Here is a 17,611-nt window from a genome sequence, read left to right as displayed (position 1 = left end):
CAGGGTCATGCTTACTAAACAGAAAATGTTTGTGATTTTTCAGTCATCAAAATGATATCATACATTCAAGGCTTGGCTGCTGTTAGAAAGAGTATAGAGAGTGAAATGCAGTGTAGATCCCACTGGGTAACACATTCCTTAATGGCATTTTTAAAGCATTCCACACTGGCAATAAAATATATAGAAAATAGAGCACAGCCTCCACTGAAAATGGGAGAGGAAAAAAAATAATCACAGGAGCTTTCCACTGATGTGGGCTGTGGCATTGCTCTTTCTGCTCTTCAGAGCAGATGTTTCCAAAATATACACTGCACAAATCCAGCAGTGCAAAACTTGAAAATCTAGTCATGGTCCTCTGGATTTAAATAGGTTGCCAATTCCCTATGGAAAGGGACACCAAAAATAACTAAATCTGGATCACTGAAATATTCCAGCTGTCCATCAAATAAAAAACCTCTACAGAAACATACAGTTTCCAGCAGTTTCCCACTGAAACTACGAAAGTCTGGTCATGCTGTCCAGTGATATATGAAACTGTTGATCCCATCCTCAGGATTAATTATGTGTATTTATTTGTTGTTACCTCTTGGGAGAAGGATGTGATTTATCACAAAAGAATGGTGAATTTCACAGGATGGTACCAGGCTTGATACAGTTGTGACACAAAGGTCAGCACCAAGCAGGCAGTGTTTTGTAGGGTCTTGGAAAAGTTTTAAGACAGTGTTACAGCAAGGTGAAATTCATCCACCATTAAGCTGATTCCAAAACTGCTGTTGGCTGGAGCCAAGTTGTCCTCTAAAAAATCCCTACATATATTTTAGTTCCCTGGAGCTTTGCTTTAGTAGCAACATTTTCTCCATCGGACTACAAATAGACAGGAAAAGATAGGGAAGTAAAGGTGCATGGAAGAGAGAGGAATCAAAGCCTTCCTCCCCCATCCCTACTGCGGGGCCAAGCTTCTTATTATACCCTCAGGCATCCACATATCCATGTACTTCTCTTCCCTTTACTCTTACAGTGTCCCTTCAGTGCAAAGGAGCCCAGGGGCACCCCACTGCCTCAGCCTGGTAATGTTCCACCACTGGCACTTTGTAGTCCATAGGATCAGACTTAAAATGTTGAAGAGATTGACATGTGCTCTCTTCACTGCTTTGCACCCACAAGTGTAATGAAGATGATGAGTACTTCTTCCAAGTGAGTCCTGCTGAAGGTCCAGCTTACAAGTGGGCTTAAAGCGGGACTCAGGTGAGACATTCAAGCAAGGTGTGTTCACCAAGTCCTTCAGCCTGCTGTAGGCAGTCAGTGTTAAAAAGGGAGAGGGAAGAAACATGAGAGATATGTTTATCTATGACACTCTATTTCTCACGAATGTCTTGCCTTTATTCACAAATAATCGGAGCCTGATTTAGTCCCCAAACAGAAAACTTCTTTCCCTTTCCCCAAATATTTTTGATTACAAACTATCACTAGATAGTCTGGCTACTTAGAGACTTGGGCAGGTTTCTTTGATTTGACTTCAAGGGCAATCTGCAGACAGGCTATCTACAGCCAAACCATGTGAAACAAAAGCAATTTTCTTATTTTTGTGAAAGATGTTTGCTATTTCAGTTACATGTGAGTGGTTGTGCTCTGGGAGAATGTGGCATCTGGAGTTTCAGGAGATGTTTTGCCAAGAGGTCACTGCTTGTAGAAAAGCTGTTTGCAGCAGTGCACCCTTCAGTCATCTCCTCCTCCTATTTTTCTTTTAATTGTATTTTTTTCAGGAAATCATCATTCCTACAGATAGGGGAAGGAGGGAGGTCTGTATTAGTAAGACCTACAAGGACAGCCACTGGTCCCAGCATGCTACTGCACACCCACTGCATCAGGCAAGGAACAGCAGCATCTGTAACAGACCAGACCCCACCAGCCAGCTGATAGTGGTTTCCTCCTTTTGGGACAGGCTGGAGCAATTGGTTTGTAATCCGATTGAATTTTGGCCAGAACACAGCCCAGGAGACTCACTGCTGAATCATTTCACTTTGACAGCTGGCAACAATTTGTGAACCACAGAAATGCCTGCTGAGCTTTCCCCTCAGAGGTGAGTGCAGGCTTCAGCAGAGTTTGGCAGTCTGAGAGACACCTGCTCCTGCCTCCCAGCTCTGGGGTGGAGATAAAAGCCTCAGTGTCTCTCCAGACAAAATTTCCCTATGACTTGTGAAATGCAGGAGACCCCAGCATAAAAATCATACCTCTTTCTTTTTTCCTTCTCTATTTCAAACATTGCAAAAATGGTTTGACAAAAGTCTGCTTTAGTTTCAAGGAGTAAGTCTAGCTGGGAGGGTCTTGCCCTGCATAAAGGCATAAAAATTACATTAAATTAAATCAGTGCAGTGCCATATCTACAAAATCCTTACTATCTGTTTTCACATACAATGTGCTATATCACAATAGCCAATTCCTCCTCCCAGCAATATAAGGGGGAAACTTGCTGCTAGTATCTGTAGAAAGTACACTGTATCCTGAAGAAATAAAATAGCAACCTGGCAGAACAAGGTTCAGTCTCTGCATAAACTGCAGCAATATGAATAACCACCCACATCTTGAAAAACTAATGCCCCAAAATCTCCATTTCATTGAGATATCAGAGAGACAAGCTGATGTAGAGTTTCAAAGACCTTATGCTGGAGCAGCCATGCATGTAACATGCCCTCTGTGCAAGGTTCATGTGGGAGGAGGACAACCAGATTTCATACAAGAGGATGGCACAGATGCACTGTGAACCACCACTGCTCCTTGGCATGCTCAGCTTCTTGCCTGGGATGGAGGGATGGGATGCAGAAGGAAAGCAAGCCCAGTGAGTGATCACAGTGGGAGAAAAATAACAAAATCTGGAAGCATATTTCCTATTTATACTTTGGTACCACTATCTCAGATGGCATTGGCAATCAATGCATGATTAATTCAGGGCAATAATATTATGCTCCTTGTAAAATTGCTTCATCTAGCTGCATTTAAGTAAATTCATAAATAGAAATGCGGGAATGGCTCTAGCCCTGATAAATATTTTAAATGTACTGCTTGCCATCTTTGCATTTACTTTATTACTTGGAAAGCTCAGTACCTTGAAGAGCAAAGTTGCTGAATTCAACTGAAAGCTAAACTCTTGGCAGGTGACAGATAAACCAGCTCACTGGCTTCTCTCATTAACTTATTTCTAATCCCTGGTGCCACTGCAGTGCACTGCAGTGTATTTTGTATCCAAAACATAAACATTTTTCAGTGAGATTCCCTAATAACAGGCTCTCCCACAAAAACAAACAAAAAACAAAACAAAAAACCAACCAACCAACAACAACAAAAAAAAACCAACAAACCAAAACAACATCCCAAATACAGTCTATACTCTCAAATCATACACAGCTGCTTAAAACATCCTACAGCCTCCTGACCTGTACCTCTGATCACATCCCACTGCCCACCCTGCAGCCTGGGGAAGAGAGGCTTTGCAATGTACACTGAGTGGTGGGGAAACTTCTCAGTTTCAGAAGCCCTTTGTGGGAAAAATGGGAACAGAAGATTCTGCTGGCTTGTCCCAGGGCAAGTTCCAGCTCAGTCAGGTTCTGCTCAGCTGAAATGCAGCTGTGTGGTACAGAGAGGGCAACACTTTCCCCCAGAGGAGAGGGGCTTTGTGTCTTCTGTCACCTGACAATCTTAGCAAAAATCCACAAGGCTTTTAGGGCTGCTGGTTGTCTACAGATGAAGTCCAGGCCTGTTCCTAACCACAGAAATGCCCTGAAGTCTTCAGGGAGCTGGAAACCATCTTGCACACAGTTGTTCCTCGGGGATCTCTGCTGCAGTCCAGCTGCCACCCAGATTCCCCCCCATGGCTCCCTTCTTCCACCCAGCTTCATCACTCAGACTTCACCATAGGATTGAGAGTTCAGCCCTGGCAAGACTGTGAATGAGAAGGTAAAGGTAAGGTCCCTTTTAATCAGAGGTTAGTGAGGGAGGAAAAAGAAGTGACATGAAGTAAAAATTGAGTTGTCTTCCCAGACCATCCCTTGTTGCAGTCACTCTGTCAGGAAGATCACATCTGAAAACACTGTTAGATTTATTACCTCAAGAAGAAAAGCATCAGCCAAAGAGCTCAGAGAAAGGCTGTCAGACCTCACCTCCTTTTTGCTTCCTCCTTCTTTAAGAAAAGATGTCTCCTGAATTCAAGGTATTCCCCACTTCTCTCAAGACACTGATCATGACAGGATTTTTTTAATTCTAAGAAATTATCAGGCTCCAGTGCTGTATTTTCAGAAATTTTGGAATAAAGTCACATTGTTGCCCTTGCCTCTGCATTATTCACCATGCCCTGAAAATCCTGATGAGTGAATTATGAGTTTTATTGCTCTGCCTCACAGTATCTTCTTCTGATTTATCTGAACAATCTGCAAGAAAACCTACCAGTAATGTGCTCTCCTCCTGTCATATGTGACTGAACACCTGGTAGGATTGTTTGCTCTGTCCCACCAAACTCAGCCAAAAACTCATCCTCCATCCCACCAGAGTGATGCCTCCATAGCTCTGGTGCAGCACATAGGGGTGGCTGGTCCCCCCGAGGCTGCAGTAGCCTTGGAATGGAGATAGGCAGCCAAGGGATGGGGTCTGACCATTTTGGTCCAAATGATTCACTTCAGGATGCACAAAAGTGACAGGGAGGAGCAAAGCATCAAGCCCATGGCTCTGTCTGGTTCAGAGCAGAAAAGAGGGCAGGGATTTAATTCAGAGCAGTCTGTAGTGCATCAGCCATGGGCTCTCCGGCTCCAGGCAGCTTTTCTCCTTGAGCTACCACGGAAGGCAAGGCAGCACAGTCCTGCACATCACTGTGCTGCAGGGTGCTGTGCCTTCTCATGCCTAATGCTGTCACATGAAGAAAACAAGAGGATAGAGTTTGCCTTCAGGGGGTTCTGCTGGTGTTTCCCCTATAGACCTCTACAGCAAGACTGTGAAAATAAACATTCCCCTTCACTGGTAATTCCCAACGTACCTTTGTGGTTTTCAATTTTTTAGAAGAAAAATTAGATTTGACAATCTAATTTGATTTTTGTGAATCTTTAGAGGCAACTAAGGATTTGGGGGTTGGCTTTTTTTTTTACATTTCCTGTCTAGTACAAATCAGCAGCTACAAAGACACCTCCATATCACCATCTGTACTTCACGAGCCCCACTGAACGTGATGCAGACATCTCAGATGGCTGCCCTCAAAGGTTCAGACTTACCCTGGCTCTGCTCCCCCCTTTCTATCTTATAAAGTGCCCTCCCCATTCTCTGTTGAAGTGCTCTGGAGCACAGCGTGTAGATGTAAGGAAAGGAGGGAATGCAGGTGGCACGTTTCTCTTCTCTTGAGGACAGCACATGCTTGAAAAATGGCAGGATATTTGATATATAGCAACATAATGAGATGGCAGGGAAGAGGAGGAGTAGGGGAAGATTAAGGCAACAGATTTCCCTGGGAAACTCTGTTTTCTGGAAAAATCATCAGAGGAAATTGCTATTCTGATTAACATTACTTCGTCCCTCTTCTGTTTTGATTTTTTTTTTTTTAATATCCAAGGTAGGATATAGGGCAGAGCAGAGACCAGGGAGATGGCAGCCTCGTCACAGAGCCAGTGCTGCAGCAGAGCTGACGATCGAGTATCTAGGTCAGTGTGCAGCAATTCTTTGCAGATGACTGAGATCTACAGAGCCCTAGGCCAGCCTTGGCTGTGGAGCCAAATGCTCCTTTTGCAAGTGATGGGCGTAAAATCTGCTCCCCCCTTCGTGTGGCGTTGGCGGGAGGAGCCCCTGTGCTGCAGCCTCTGTCAGCGGGAACACCCCTCAGCCCTGCTCACCCATCCCTGCTTGGCAGAGCATGGGCTGGGCAATCAGTGTTGCCATGGGATGTGGATATAAAAGGACAAAAGATGTGGATGTCAACCAAGAACCCAGATATCCAGGGAGAGTATCTGCAGCCCTAAAATCAAAACTGATGTGGAAGCTCTCATCTTTAAAAGGATGCTTCGCTTTCTCACACATGAGAGCAATACCAAATGTTGCCCAGAAAAAAATACTATATTTTAAAGGACTTCACCTAGCTTTGAAGTCTGTTGCATTTCACACAGGTTTTAGGAAAGGCTTGTGCATGCAAACACTTGTCTACTTTTTCCAAATATACTACTACTTGGCATAATGAAAGATATTACCTCTGCCAACAACCTAAGTGTCCTCAAAAGAAAAATAGCTTTGGAGACTAGCACACTGCTTACTGGCCATGCACAGATCATATATCATGGAAAGAAACCTTCTCCCCTCCTGCTATTCGTCAGCCCACTGGGACAAGAGCATGAAAGGATCAGTGCTTTCCCTGCCTATCATCCCTGATCATCAGTAAGACTGGCAGCCGTCTCTCAAGATTTGTGCTAGGCCCTGAATTTCCTTCAGAGGTTGATTCATGAAGCCATAGCCTTCAAAGTCAAAAGACACCATTAGATCATCCTGTTGGGTAGAACAGGCCATCAGAATTTGTACTAATTTGTGCTTTGTTAAAACACGTCCTTCAAAAAAAAAATAGTGCACTCCTGAGTTGATAGACACAGAAAAGGGAAGATTTTTTATTTCTCTGTACTGGAAAAAGTTCAGAAAACAATTCATGAGGTTTATTCTCAGGTGTTGAAAGCACCAGGTGAATTTTTCCTGATAATCTTGATTCCTGGCAGAAAAATATATCTAATTTTTTGCTCGGGACATAAACCATTAAACTGTGATGATATCCAGTTACCTAACTGGCCTTGCCACTGAGGATTTGGAGGCATATTGTAGATAAAGTGACCTGTGATTCAGGATTATGAGTTGGAATACTGAGAAAAGGACAATGCCAGAAGAAATGCTCATGTTTCTAGAAAAAAGGCAGCTCAGCATATGTTGAGAAAGGATGGAGGCTATTAACTTAGCTAGACCAATAACTATCTGTTACTTGTATTTTTCTTTATGTATTATAGCTCTCACACTATAGGTGTTAATCTAATAATATCCTAATACCAGCATGCTTTGTCTGAACTATTCAGCCTAATGCAGATCACTTGTTTGTTTCTGCTATGGCAAAACTTGCTAGAACAGCATTTTTTATTATGAACATTTCTGCTTAAATCCTCCATGTTCTGGTGCTGGATAGCTTCCTCTTCAAATGTCATTATAGGGCAAAAATATCTGGAGTAGAAATATAAGTAGAAAATATGTAATTTGGCTAGTGCACGATGTTGTATTTTTATGCAGACCCATATAAAGATACAGCATTTGATAAGACATAATGAGTTCACACCAGTCTTAGATCTGTGCATGCATCTTTCCCCTGGCCCAAAGAAATGACCCCGTAAGTTAAGTGCAGGGATGGCTGAGTGCAAATAGAGGCATGTTTTGAGCAGCATTATAATGCACATTTAATTGTATTTATTTAGTGGCTGTGGTTAGAAACAGATGTGGCTTTTGCACCATTTCAGCTTGCAGACACATTAAAAACTGTCTTTCCATCTTTAATTCCTGTATATGTATATCTATCCTGTACATATATGCACTCGAGTAGGAAGCCAGGAAAGACCCCCTGCAGTCTCTGTATGTTTTGCATCTTCTAAAGCTGCACACATTTGTGTACTGAGAAGACAATAAAAACCCCAATAAAACCAAAACCAACAAAACAACAAAACCAAAAACCTACTACATTTACTCAAACAGGTTTACTCAGTCTGGTGGAGTTGGGAGTATTGTAATCCACATGACAAAACCGGAGCAAAATGTCACTAATCAAGGACTTGGAAAGAAGACGAAGGGGAGGGAGAACTAAGCTGTCATTACCCACTATGTGGACTGCTGAATCTGGATTATTCATAGTAACACACTGAGTGGATCTACCCAGCTGCAATAAAGAGTGACAGTTCACTACCTAGCAATTTGGTTTTCCTTCCCCACCTCTGAAATTAAGGTCATAACCTTTTCTATTTACTTTTGGGATGTGGTAAATTAGAACTTTGGCTTCATTACAAAAATTAATTAAAATAGTCACACAATGGCACCATTCATTGCTGTGCTTGTTCCTCCCTGCAGTATGTCCTCATGGCAGTTCTGTTTGGTTTTGGTCCCAAATTCCAGTATGTGCTGGTCTGCCCATATTATTTGGATCAGTAGACTAGATTTTTCTTTTTGTCCATCTTCTTTGCTTCATTGGAAGGGCTCCTCTTGTTTCTGATTCTTCCGGGGTTTTTTTTGAAGAAATTGTACACTAGCAGTCTCCCAGCATGATCTGATCTCCCCAAAATGCTTTCAGGCAATGGAGTTTGCAGCAGAACTTGGACTCATAGCAGAAGCCTCTACCTAACGATTTCTCCTTACTGACAGGTGTGTAGGTCTGGAAACCAGGATTCATGTCCAAGTTCTTTTCCTCAGAATTTCAAAAAAAAAGCATAATTTAAGAGATAGAGGAAAAAAAAAAAAAAAGTCCGACTGTTCCACGTTTACACAGAATTGGAAGTCTGCCCATTGAAATAAAGTTGTTTGGTTTTTTTCTAAACCATTTCTTTGTGAATGTAATGCTTGTTTTAAAAGCTGGATTTATGGACTGGCAAAAAATAATGTTTTCTTTTTGTAGGAAAAAGTTATGTTTCACATGACTGTGTCCTGAGGTAGTTCAACACGCTGAGTTCTGTGCATACCAATAAATACATATCTCAAGAGGTTTCAGCAATAGTGACCTACTAAAAATTGTTGCTTAATGGGAAGTACAGAAGAACTCAGCTTTATTTGATATCATATCTAAAGGGGAAAATGGTGCCAAAATCTTAGACTAATGTTTGTGCTGGAGATAAAGCTCAACAGGCAACTTTGATATGTATGTGTAATTACACTGAGGTCAAGGTTGATGTTGCTTTAAAGAAGAGAAGATGAACTATTTGCAAAAGTGACACCTATTTTAGGCTTTACTTCTTTAGAGTGTTTAAGCATGTGTGCAAGTATGAACTTTTTTTTTTTTCTTCACTACTGCTTGTCTGCACAGGTGCACTCAGGAAATTTTATCCAGATTGACTTAGGGTGTGACTTCAAGGTGCATCAACTAAACAGCTTTAAAATGTGAAAGAGAGGCCCACTTTTGTGGAGTGAATGTGTCCACACCACAAAAATAAAGTAATGAAGCCAGTTTGAAAGAGGGTTCAGCTTAGCAGTTCTGGATATTTAAACATGTACTGGACGTAGATGAGCAGAAGGTATTTAAGGGGGAATGAGTATAGAAATGGTTATACAGGTTTCCCCCTCTTTTTGAAAAACAAAAAAAGCAGGGTCCTCTTCTGGGCTAAAAAAATCTTTCCTTGTAGGCTTAGTTTTCAGCCAAATCAGGTCCCTGCATTACCTGAGTGCTGGTGACATGGGATGGCTTAGGAAGGAGGCCTGAGGATCAAGCTACAAAGCTTACAGTCATTGCTACTGTGCACTTGTACAGGACAAAAGTGCCCAGAGAACCCCAGCCACAGGAGCCCCATTGGCCATTTATTGAGTCTCTTCATGCAAGAGTTTTAAGAGTGATGACAGGAGCATTGCTTGGAAGGACGTGATAGACCTGTGTGCCTTTTCTGAACCTACCAGCCTCAAATGGCAAATGTGAGCAAGAAAATTTCAAATTCCCACTACTGGAAAATATGGCATGTCTGTGGCCCTTGTTAACATGCAAGCCATGATTCTACACTTCTATGCCTTGTGCACAGAGATAGCTGTGGAAAGGACTTTTTTCCCAATTGTTTGTGCCAGAGACAGGGTGGGGTGGTTGTAGCAAGTGTAAGAATAAATTAGTCCTTTAAAAATAATCATCTTGTCCTCTGTGTGTTCTGAATGAATGACATCCCATGCTGGGCTTCTCTGAAAATGTGTGGTTTTTCTCTTTTGAGGAAAGCTTACAGCTGAAAATAAGAGCTCATTGCTATTTTTCTGCAGAGTTGTTGCCTGTATGGAGGCTTTAGACAGAACTGTTATATGGAAATTAATCCTGGTAAAGCAATAGCAGCTGTTACTTTGCCAGCAAGCAGAAACAATTGCAGAGGTACCCCCACTACAGCAATGCTGCTTGGTAATTTAAAAACAATCCAGAACACAAAAATAACGTGAATAAAGCTGGGGAAACACAACACTGTTATTTCTCATGTTCTGAAACCAGAGACAGTAAACAGCTGCTCCTGAAAAAAAAGTGAATTCTTCTTCACCAGGTCCCCACCTGCATGTACAACCAAGTGAATAATTTAACCTCTTTAGACATAATAGAGATTATTCACTAGTGATACGGAGGGGTCACTGTTTAATATTTGTAATGGTGTTGGGACAGCTGGCTCACATGGATTTTGTTAACTCAATTTCTGATCAATTTTTTTTGCCATCTTTCTGGTTGTGTTGCTTGCTCTCTTACCTTTCCATCCCATTAGGCATCATAAAGTGAGCTCATCTGCTTTTATGGACAGAGCAGAATTGTGTCTGCTGAACACCTTGAGGGCTGAAGGAAATCACGACAGGGACCCCGTCGCTTGGAAGATCTTGGTCTCTCTTTCTCAGTCTATAAAGAGGAAAACACCATCATCCTTCAGAATATGTCATTATTAGAAAGCCAGGGACAGAATGCTGGTTTCATAAAAGAAGTGTAATTTGTTTTTCAAGTTTATTAGTATATTTTATGACGGCTTGAGGATGAACAATTCTGTACCAATATAATAGAGTATTATAACATTAATTTGCATCAATTTCTTAAAGAGATAATTCAATTAAATAATTCAGCCTTTAGCAACCTATTTTTTTTTTAAATCATATCTTTGTTTGAACTGTCAACCACTTGAAGGAACAGCCCTTGATTCTGTCTTGATTGTATGCTAGATGAGGAAATTTTTCCTTGGGGAATAACATTAGCTAAATTAGGAACACTGTAATTTAAAGGTGATTAAGTACCTTTTGTGATTGTTGTTCTATGACTTCAATCTGATAACACTTAAGTGCATGTGTAATCTAGTCTTCCACGAGGCTACTCACATGCATAAGTGGGCTTAAATCTTTGTAAGATCAGGACCTAAATAAGCACCAGAGTTAAACGGTTTACAGCACATTGACAGAGCACGTATTTGTCCTGATTGCAATGACATTTCACACTAGTGCTTGGTGGAAAACCACTCAAAATGTTTGCAAAAATTGGGATTTCCTTTTTACAGGAGAAAGCAAGGCTCAGGAATGTGAATGGACATGTTCTGGTCATAAGGCAAGTCTGCTGGCAGACTGGAGAGCAGGCTGTGGACTCCTGACCCTCACGGATTTGTGTCCTGGATCACAGCAGCTGCACTTTGTGCTTTGGTGCAGCAGGAACAACCCAAGCCAGGCAAAGTGACCAAGTCATTGCTCAGCCTGCCCTCTTGTTGCTGGAGAAATTCTTAACCATCAGCTGCTTTGTGGTTTCAGAGGGATAGGCTTCTCTTCAGCAGAGCACCCAACATGTTGAAGGATGTCAGAACAGGGGCCACTACTGCACTGTTCACAGATTTTAAGGCTGACATCTGTTGGGGGTTGCTGACTAAGATGCATTCAGCAATCCCACCATCAAGAAGTGGTGCTGGCATTTGCCCATGCACCAGGATATTTTACAGAGTGTCATCATTGGGTAATGAAACCTTCCCAGTAATGATGGCTCACAAACACAGAAATAGTCTTTGTCCATAATAAAGTTTTGCAAATAATGCTTGCAGGAAGTGACTTGCTAGGAATCAGTCAAGCAGATCCCAGAAGTAATGTGACAGATGGTAACACTGTGATACCACAACATCACCAAACTACTTTTTACTCACACTTTAAACAATCATTTGGATTCAGGTCTTTAAGGAAAAATGTTAACTCTCACTCTACAGCTGGTTGAAACTGAATTGTTATCCTGCAGAAAATTCTATCATTAAAAGTCACTAAAAGGCAGAATGAAATTAAGTCTGAAATTTCCTTCAATGCAAAAGAAAGTTTCAGTCATCATATTTTAACGGTTTTAGAGTATATGCTCTTGCTTGATTTTTATCTGAGCCATGCTCTAAAGAGACAAAAAAATTAAATTAAATAAAACCAATAATTATTCTAAATTATATGCACCATGGAAATTTAACAAAGTAGACTTTGAAAAATACTGAAAAGAAGAAATACGTTTCTGTTTGCAATGTCTGCTTTTTTTTTCCAATGAATGAATATAAAGTTTGTCAAAATCATCATGTCTCCATTTTTCATTACCTAGCACCTTCTGACAGAAAAATATTCCACATGAACAGTTTTGATAAAATCTCTCTAGATTGTGACTGAGCACACTGCAGTTACAGTGGTTCAGAAAGGTACTTGTCATAACCAGCGAGATGCAGTTTCTCCTTTCAAATTTGCAAAGTAAAAAACATTATCTCACATGGTATTCCTTATTTCCTCATTATAATTTACGCCTACTTCATGGTTTTGTTGTATACCTGCATGCTGTTTCATCACCCTATGAAGAATTGCTGCTCAGTGCAGAGCAGACAGCCCTGATAGACTAACTAAAGCATGAATGCAGTCACTCAACAATGGCCTTTTCATTGTAGAAGATTTTTGTCCCTCCTGTCCCACATGCATTGAGCACTTTGCAATTTTTACTCGTGCAAAGCCTTTTACATTGGAAATTCTCATTCCCAGGAAGGAAGTTAAATCAAAATACTACCTACTGAAACAAGGATCATCCCCAGAAATTGAGATGCTGAAGTAAGCAAAGTAGGCTGCCAACTTTCCCTGCCGAATGGCTGTGCCCCTGTCCCAGGGGAAGTCATGTCCCGTGTGTGATGACACCCGGAGCTCTGCATGTGACGAGCCACTGGGGGACATTTACTGGGCTCAGTTTGGGGAGAAAGAGTCATCCAGAGCCAGAAAATAAATGACTTGATCAGACCTGGATGGGTGTTTCCTCCCTGCCATGAAGTGGGGCAAAGCAGAGGGAGAATTGCTGCCACGGGCTGTGCTGCCACAACCACGCTGGGTGGACAGGCATCTGCCCGGGGTTTTTCTTCATTGCTAATGTACAGGGAGAACATAATCTGTCACATGTGTGTACCTAGACACTGGCAGAAACGAAGGAAAAGATGGTGGTGTGCAAACTAGCTCTTCTCAGGAGGAGCTTGTTAGAGGCATTTTAATAACTTGAATTTCCAAACTTTCCTCTCAGCCGTGGTTGTGTATGTACACGTGAGGACAGACCTGCACACACTTCCAGGTCGAAGGCTTATTCTTCCGTATTTACCTTTTCCAGGTTCTACATCTGGCTCTCACTAAATTACACAGCCATGCAGCCTGCTTGCCCGGGAGTGCGGTTCCCCTGGGGTTAGCAGCAGCAGCAGCAGGATCCTCAGGCCTCAGAACAGGTGAGGATGTGCTTGGTTTCGGTGCAGTGCAGAGACCGAGGGACCCTCCGTGCCTTTAGCCCGAACTGCTGACGGCCCCAGGGTGAGCTCCCCAGCAGCGTTTGCAGGACGTGAACCATAACCGGGCTGTGTACGAATACGTCATTTTGATCGCAGTGTTTTGCAGCATTTGGCATGATGTGAAAAAGCAACTGGTTTAAAAAAAAACAAAAACAAAGGTATTTTATGTACCTTCCGCTAACACCCTTAAGTACCGTCGTGTATTTGTGGGACAGGGTGAAAAACCAGCCCCACGCAATATATACGATCAAAGCCGCTGCCAGTGTTCTCTCTTCCCTTGCGTGTGTAGCGCCGCTCAACACTTCCAGCTCAGATGTTCCAAACGGGGGTGCTGAGGCAGATGTTTTTCACAAGAAACCGCCGGATTTGGGCTATTTCTCCGAACGTCACCAGAAAAATCACAGCTTCTTGGGCGAACGCTTAACACTGAAAGAGGCAATTACCCTGAGGGCCGGGACCCAACTGCCCGCCCCGGCCCCGCCGCCTCTGCCCCCCCAACCCGGGAAGGCTCCGCTGGCGCCCCGGCAGCGCCCGCCGGCAGCAGGGCGCGAACCCGCGGCCCCGGCGCCCATCGGCGGCGCGGGGCCAATCAGCGGCCGCGCTGGTGACGCGCGGGGGGGCCGGGGGAGGCGGAGCGCTCCGGGCGGGCAGGGGGCGGGCGCGGGCAGCGGGAGGGGGCGGGCGGGTCGGGCGTTCTTGAGAGGGCCGGCAGCGGGTCGGGTGCATTAGCTGCAAGCCGGGTGTGCCGCGGTGGGCAGGGACCCCTTGGGCTGCGCTGCCAAGGGCGCCTTAGCGCGGGATCGCGCCTCTTTCAATATAAATATATAGAGAGATTTCTTCCCTCCTCCCCGCCGCTCCTCCTTTTTCTTTCTTTTTTTTTTTTTTTTTTTTTTTTTTTTTGGGGTGTGCGTGCGCATCTGCCCGGTGCCGCGGGGCTGGCGGGCTGCGGGCTCCCCCTGCCCTGAGAGTGCCGGGGACGCGGGTGGCCGTGGCAGCCGGTCGGAGCCGTGGTGCAGCGATGGGCTTTGCGGCTGCCCCTGCCTGCGAGGGTCGTACCCGCTCGGCTCTGCGGCCCCCGGCGCTCCGCAGCGGGGCGGGGAGGTCTGTGTAGGAGAGAGCCGCCGCTAGCACTGGATTCTGTTTTCTTCCCCGTATTTAATTTTTTTGAGGTGTAGGTAGAGAGGGGTTCAGGTGTATTTGAGATTTGTTTCTTTTTTTGCCCTTGCTGCCTATATTGGCTTGTTGCCTCCCTCGGGCTTTTTTTTTCCTCCCCCCGTGAGGTGGGAACTGAGGTGTCTAATATTTCTTCAGCTTAGTAGTGAAATTGCAGCAGTTTCTGCCTGCTCCAGTGTCTCGAGCGAGAAAAATGGAGGCTGTGATAGAGAAGGAGTGTAGTGCGCTCGGAGGGCTCTTCCAGACCATCATAAGCGACATGAAGGTAAGAGACTGGAGGGGTTGGGGGGGGGGCAGGTGAGAGGGAGCCTCTCCCCGCCTGGCCCGGTGAAACTTTGCAACAGGAGGTGCAGCCGCATCGGGAGGGGCGGTGGTGCTGACCTCCCACCCGCCGGCCCTGGGCCGCTGCTGCGGGGCGCCTGCCCCGAACGCTGGATCCGTGTCCCCGCCGGTGGCAGCAGCCTGGAGAGGGGCTCCTGGGGAAGGCTTCAGCCCCGTGGTTTGGGGCTTTCGAGTTGCTTGCAGGACAGACACCATCTCTCCTTCCTCTCTCTTCCTCTGTCTCTCTTGCTCAAACATTCAAGCTGTTATCGTGCACCAGGGTCAACATTTTCCAACCTCTCTCATTTAAATTTTTTTTTAAATATTTTTTCTTAATTTTTTTTTTCGTCCTTCTCCACCTTTTTTTTTTTTTCTTTCCTTGTTTTAGGCTGTCAGATCGCTAGCAGAATAAATGCCGCGAGGCAGGAGCGTCGTGCAGAGATGGGCACGGTGCATGTCAGGCGTGGGGTGGGGCTGGAAAGGGCAATGTAAGGATTTCTGTGCCATGCTGATGGGCTCGATGGAAAAAAATCTAATCCTGGAGATGCCCAGAAGTTGATGCATGCCTGGATTGAAATTGCTGCTCAGTTGGCTATGTGGTATTATTTTCATGCTCACGGAGGAGGCATTTGCTTCTTTCTGTCCATGAATGCAAAGGTCTCAAGTTGCCGGGTCTCTGGTCTCTACCAGCCACCAGATATCTCGGGCTGTGCCCACCCCTTCTGCCAAAGGGTCCCTTTGAGAGGGGCGCTCCCGATCTATTCCTGGCAGCCAAGGGCACGTCTGCAGGGTTTTCTTTGGATGAGTGGGGTGCCTCCCGCCCTTTGCTCGTGGAAATAAATAGCGTAAAAGCGTTGCTGTGTTCTGCCAGTCATGCCTCCCCCAAACCCCGGGGCCGAGCACACGGCCATACTGCAGAATACTGCAGTGTTCCCCTGGACAAGGGCAGCTTGTCTTCCTCTCAGGGCCGGCTGGGGAGGATGCAGTTGTCAGAAGATATTGAGGGATGCGGCAGATAATGGGGGGGGACCGCCATAGTTTAAAGGCAGCAATCGTGCTTGCTGCTCTTCTCCCAGCCAGGGGCACGGGATTTCTTTGGGTGTTTTAATCAGTGCAGGGCTGATGAGCAGGGAGGGCTGTGGGAGAAAGAGCCTCCAAGTACTGGTGGAGGAGAACGGGCTCTGCTCTCAGAGGGAGTCTGGCAGAGGTGAATGACTACTTGTGTATTTTTGGGGGGGCTTGAGAAGCCGTTTTCACTAGAAGTTATTTTTTGGCAAGGGTTCATATGCACTTTCCTCTCAACGGATCTTGGGAGGCATTTAATTAAAAGCATGGCTTGTCAAGAGCAGGCAGATTGCAGAGAGGAGGGGGGAGTGTGTGTGTGTCTGTCAAGACAATGCTGCAGTCCTGGAGGTGATGTATCTTGGTCTTACAGCTCCTTTGTATTTTTAGTAATAACTGCACTTTCAAATAAAACAACATCCCTCAAAAAAAGAAAAAAAAAAAAAAGACAGGAAATGTTCACAAATCCTGGAATTATTGTAGTGGGCTGTGCAGGGAACACAGGAGATGTTCTGTTCCAGATGAAGTGCAGTTTGGGGTTTCAGCACAGAGGGACACCAAGTATGTTGATTTTCTGCTTCCTTCCATAAGTGATGTATTTGATTTTTCTTGCTATTAGGCAAATGGGACTTTGTGAATTTTTTAAAATTTTTATTATTTTTTCATTGCACATTATTACTTGCATGGGAATTCTGCTTATCAGAACTATGTTGACATGAACCTATGGAGATGGGCACAGGTGTGAATATTTTTTCTCAATCCACCATAGTAGTGGAACCTGTTTTGTGAACTGGCAATTACTTGGAGGGGGGAGGTTTGAAAGTAATGGCAGTAGATCTTTAGCAGTGTGGTGGTTGTTACAGTTTAAAAACCCTGCTTCTTATTTAGCAAGAATAGAACAAATAATTTTTAACTGTAGTTCAGTTTGGTGCAGCTAATGCCACACAGCTAATGAGATGCATGAATTGTGCACAAAGGATCGTGACAATTTTGAAGAAAAAAGTAGCTGGTTTTTGACAGCTAACCAGAACCTTTCAACTCATCATGCCTTTAGTAGTAAAGTGAAAATTAGCATTTTAAGTGCTGTTTCACATAGTCAGGTCTATGTGGGCAGGCTTTTGGCAGAATCTTGGAGACGCTGCGTAGGGGCCTGCCCACGCATACCCAAGTGCTCTATCTGTGCCTGTTTCTCATCACAGGCTGTGATCAAGGCCCCACATGCCCTCCAGTGCTGAGAGATTTGCTGCAGCATTCACTTCTTTTTTTTTTTCTTTTTTTTTTTTTTTTTCTTTAACTCAGTAATTTGCAGATTCTTTTTATCATATGTATTGCTGCCTTCAACTTAATTGTAAAGATGGTAGGGTAATCAACTGTGTATTGAAATTACTCTGAAGTCTTGCCAGTCGATGCAGATGGGTGCTGTAGGTGAGATGATGAAGGCACAGTACACGTGGACTAAACGTATTCACACGGACACAGAGCTAGCTCAGGTGTGCCTCTTGTTAATTTTGAGATTTCCATGATCTTGACAAGGTTACAGAAACTGGAATTGCAATCCT

The 17,611-nt window shown here is 44.2% G+C and overlaps 1 protein-coding gene and 2 long non-coding RNA genes across 26 annotated transcripts in view; 2 read left to right on the top strand and 1 right to left on the bottom strand.

Moving 5' to 3' along the window:
- The window catches only part of LOC139793535 (uncharacterized), a 48,941-nt gene extending 36,675 nt beyond the window's left edge, over nucleotides 1-12,266 (top strand). Inside the window, exons 3-6 of one of the 2 annotated variants that reach the window (XR_011724640.1) lie at nucleotides 1,764-2,080; nucleotides 9,497-9,654; nucleotides 10,467-10,560; nucleotides 11,245-12,266. This is a non-coding gene — a long non-coding RNA (uncharacterized lncRNA). The remainder of the gene's footprint in view (nucleotides 1-1,763; nucleotides 2,081-9,496; nucleotides 9,655-10,466; nucleotides 10,561-11,244) is intronic. The other variant, XR_011724639.1, reaches the window with a different exon arrangement.
- Nucleotides 8,197-11,348, bottom strand: LOC139793536 (uncharacterized). Its single transcript, XR_011724641.1, has 2 exons — nucleotides 10,451-11,348; nucleotides 8,197-8,443 (listed from the first exon to the last, which is right to left on the bottom strand). It is a non-coding gene; the product is annotated as an uncharacterized lncRNA (long non-coding RNA).
- Nucleotides 12,267-14,194: 1,928 nt separating the features above from the next.
- Nucleotides 14,195-17,611, top strand: part of MTSS1 (MTSS I-BAR domain containing 1) — a 122,133-nt gene continuing 118,716 nt past the window's right edge. For 7 of the 23 annotated variants that reach the window (XM_071738358.1, XM_071738354.1, XM_071738348.1 and 4 more), the window contains exon 1: nucleotides 14,211-14,934. In XM_071738358.1, coding sequence (XP_071594459.1) covers nucleotides 14,863-14,934 — 72 coding nt within the window. In that variant the 5' untranslated portion in view covers nucleotides 14,211-14,862. Of the gene's footprint in view, nucleotides 14,935-17,611 lie in introns of all 23 variants that reach the window. The other 16 variants (XM_071738349.1, XM_071738338.1, XM_071738346.1 and 13 more) reach the window with 6 other exon arrangements.

This window comes from Heliangelus exortis, chromosome 2 (assembly GCF_036169615.1).
Source record: "Heliangelus exortis chromosome 2, bHelExo1.hap1, whole genome shotgun sequence".
NCBI lineage: Eukaryota > Metazoa > Chordata > Aves > Apodiformes > Trochilidae > Heliangelus > Heliangelus exortis.
This window is presented reverse-complemented; position numbering and strand designations above follow the sequence as displayed.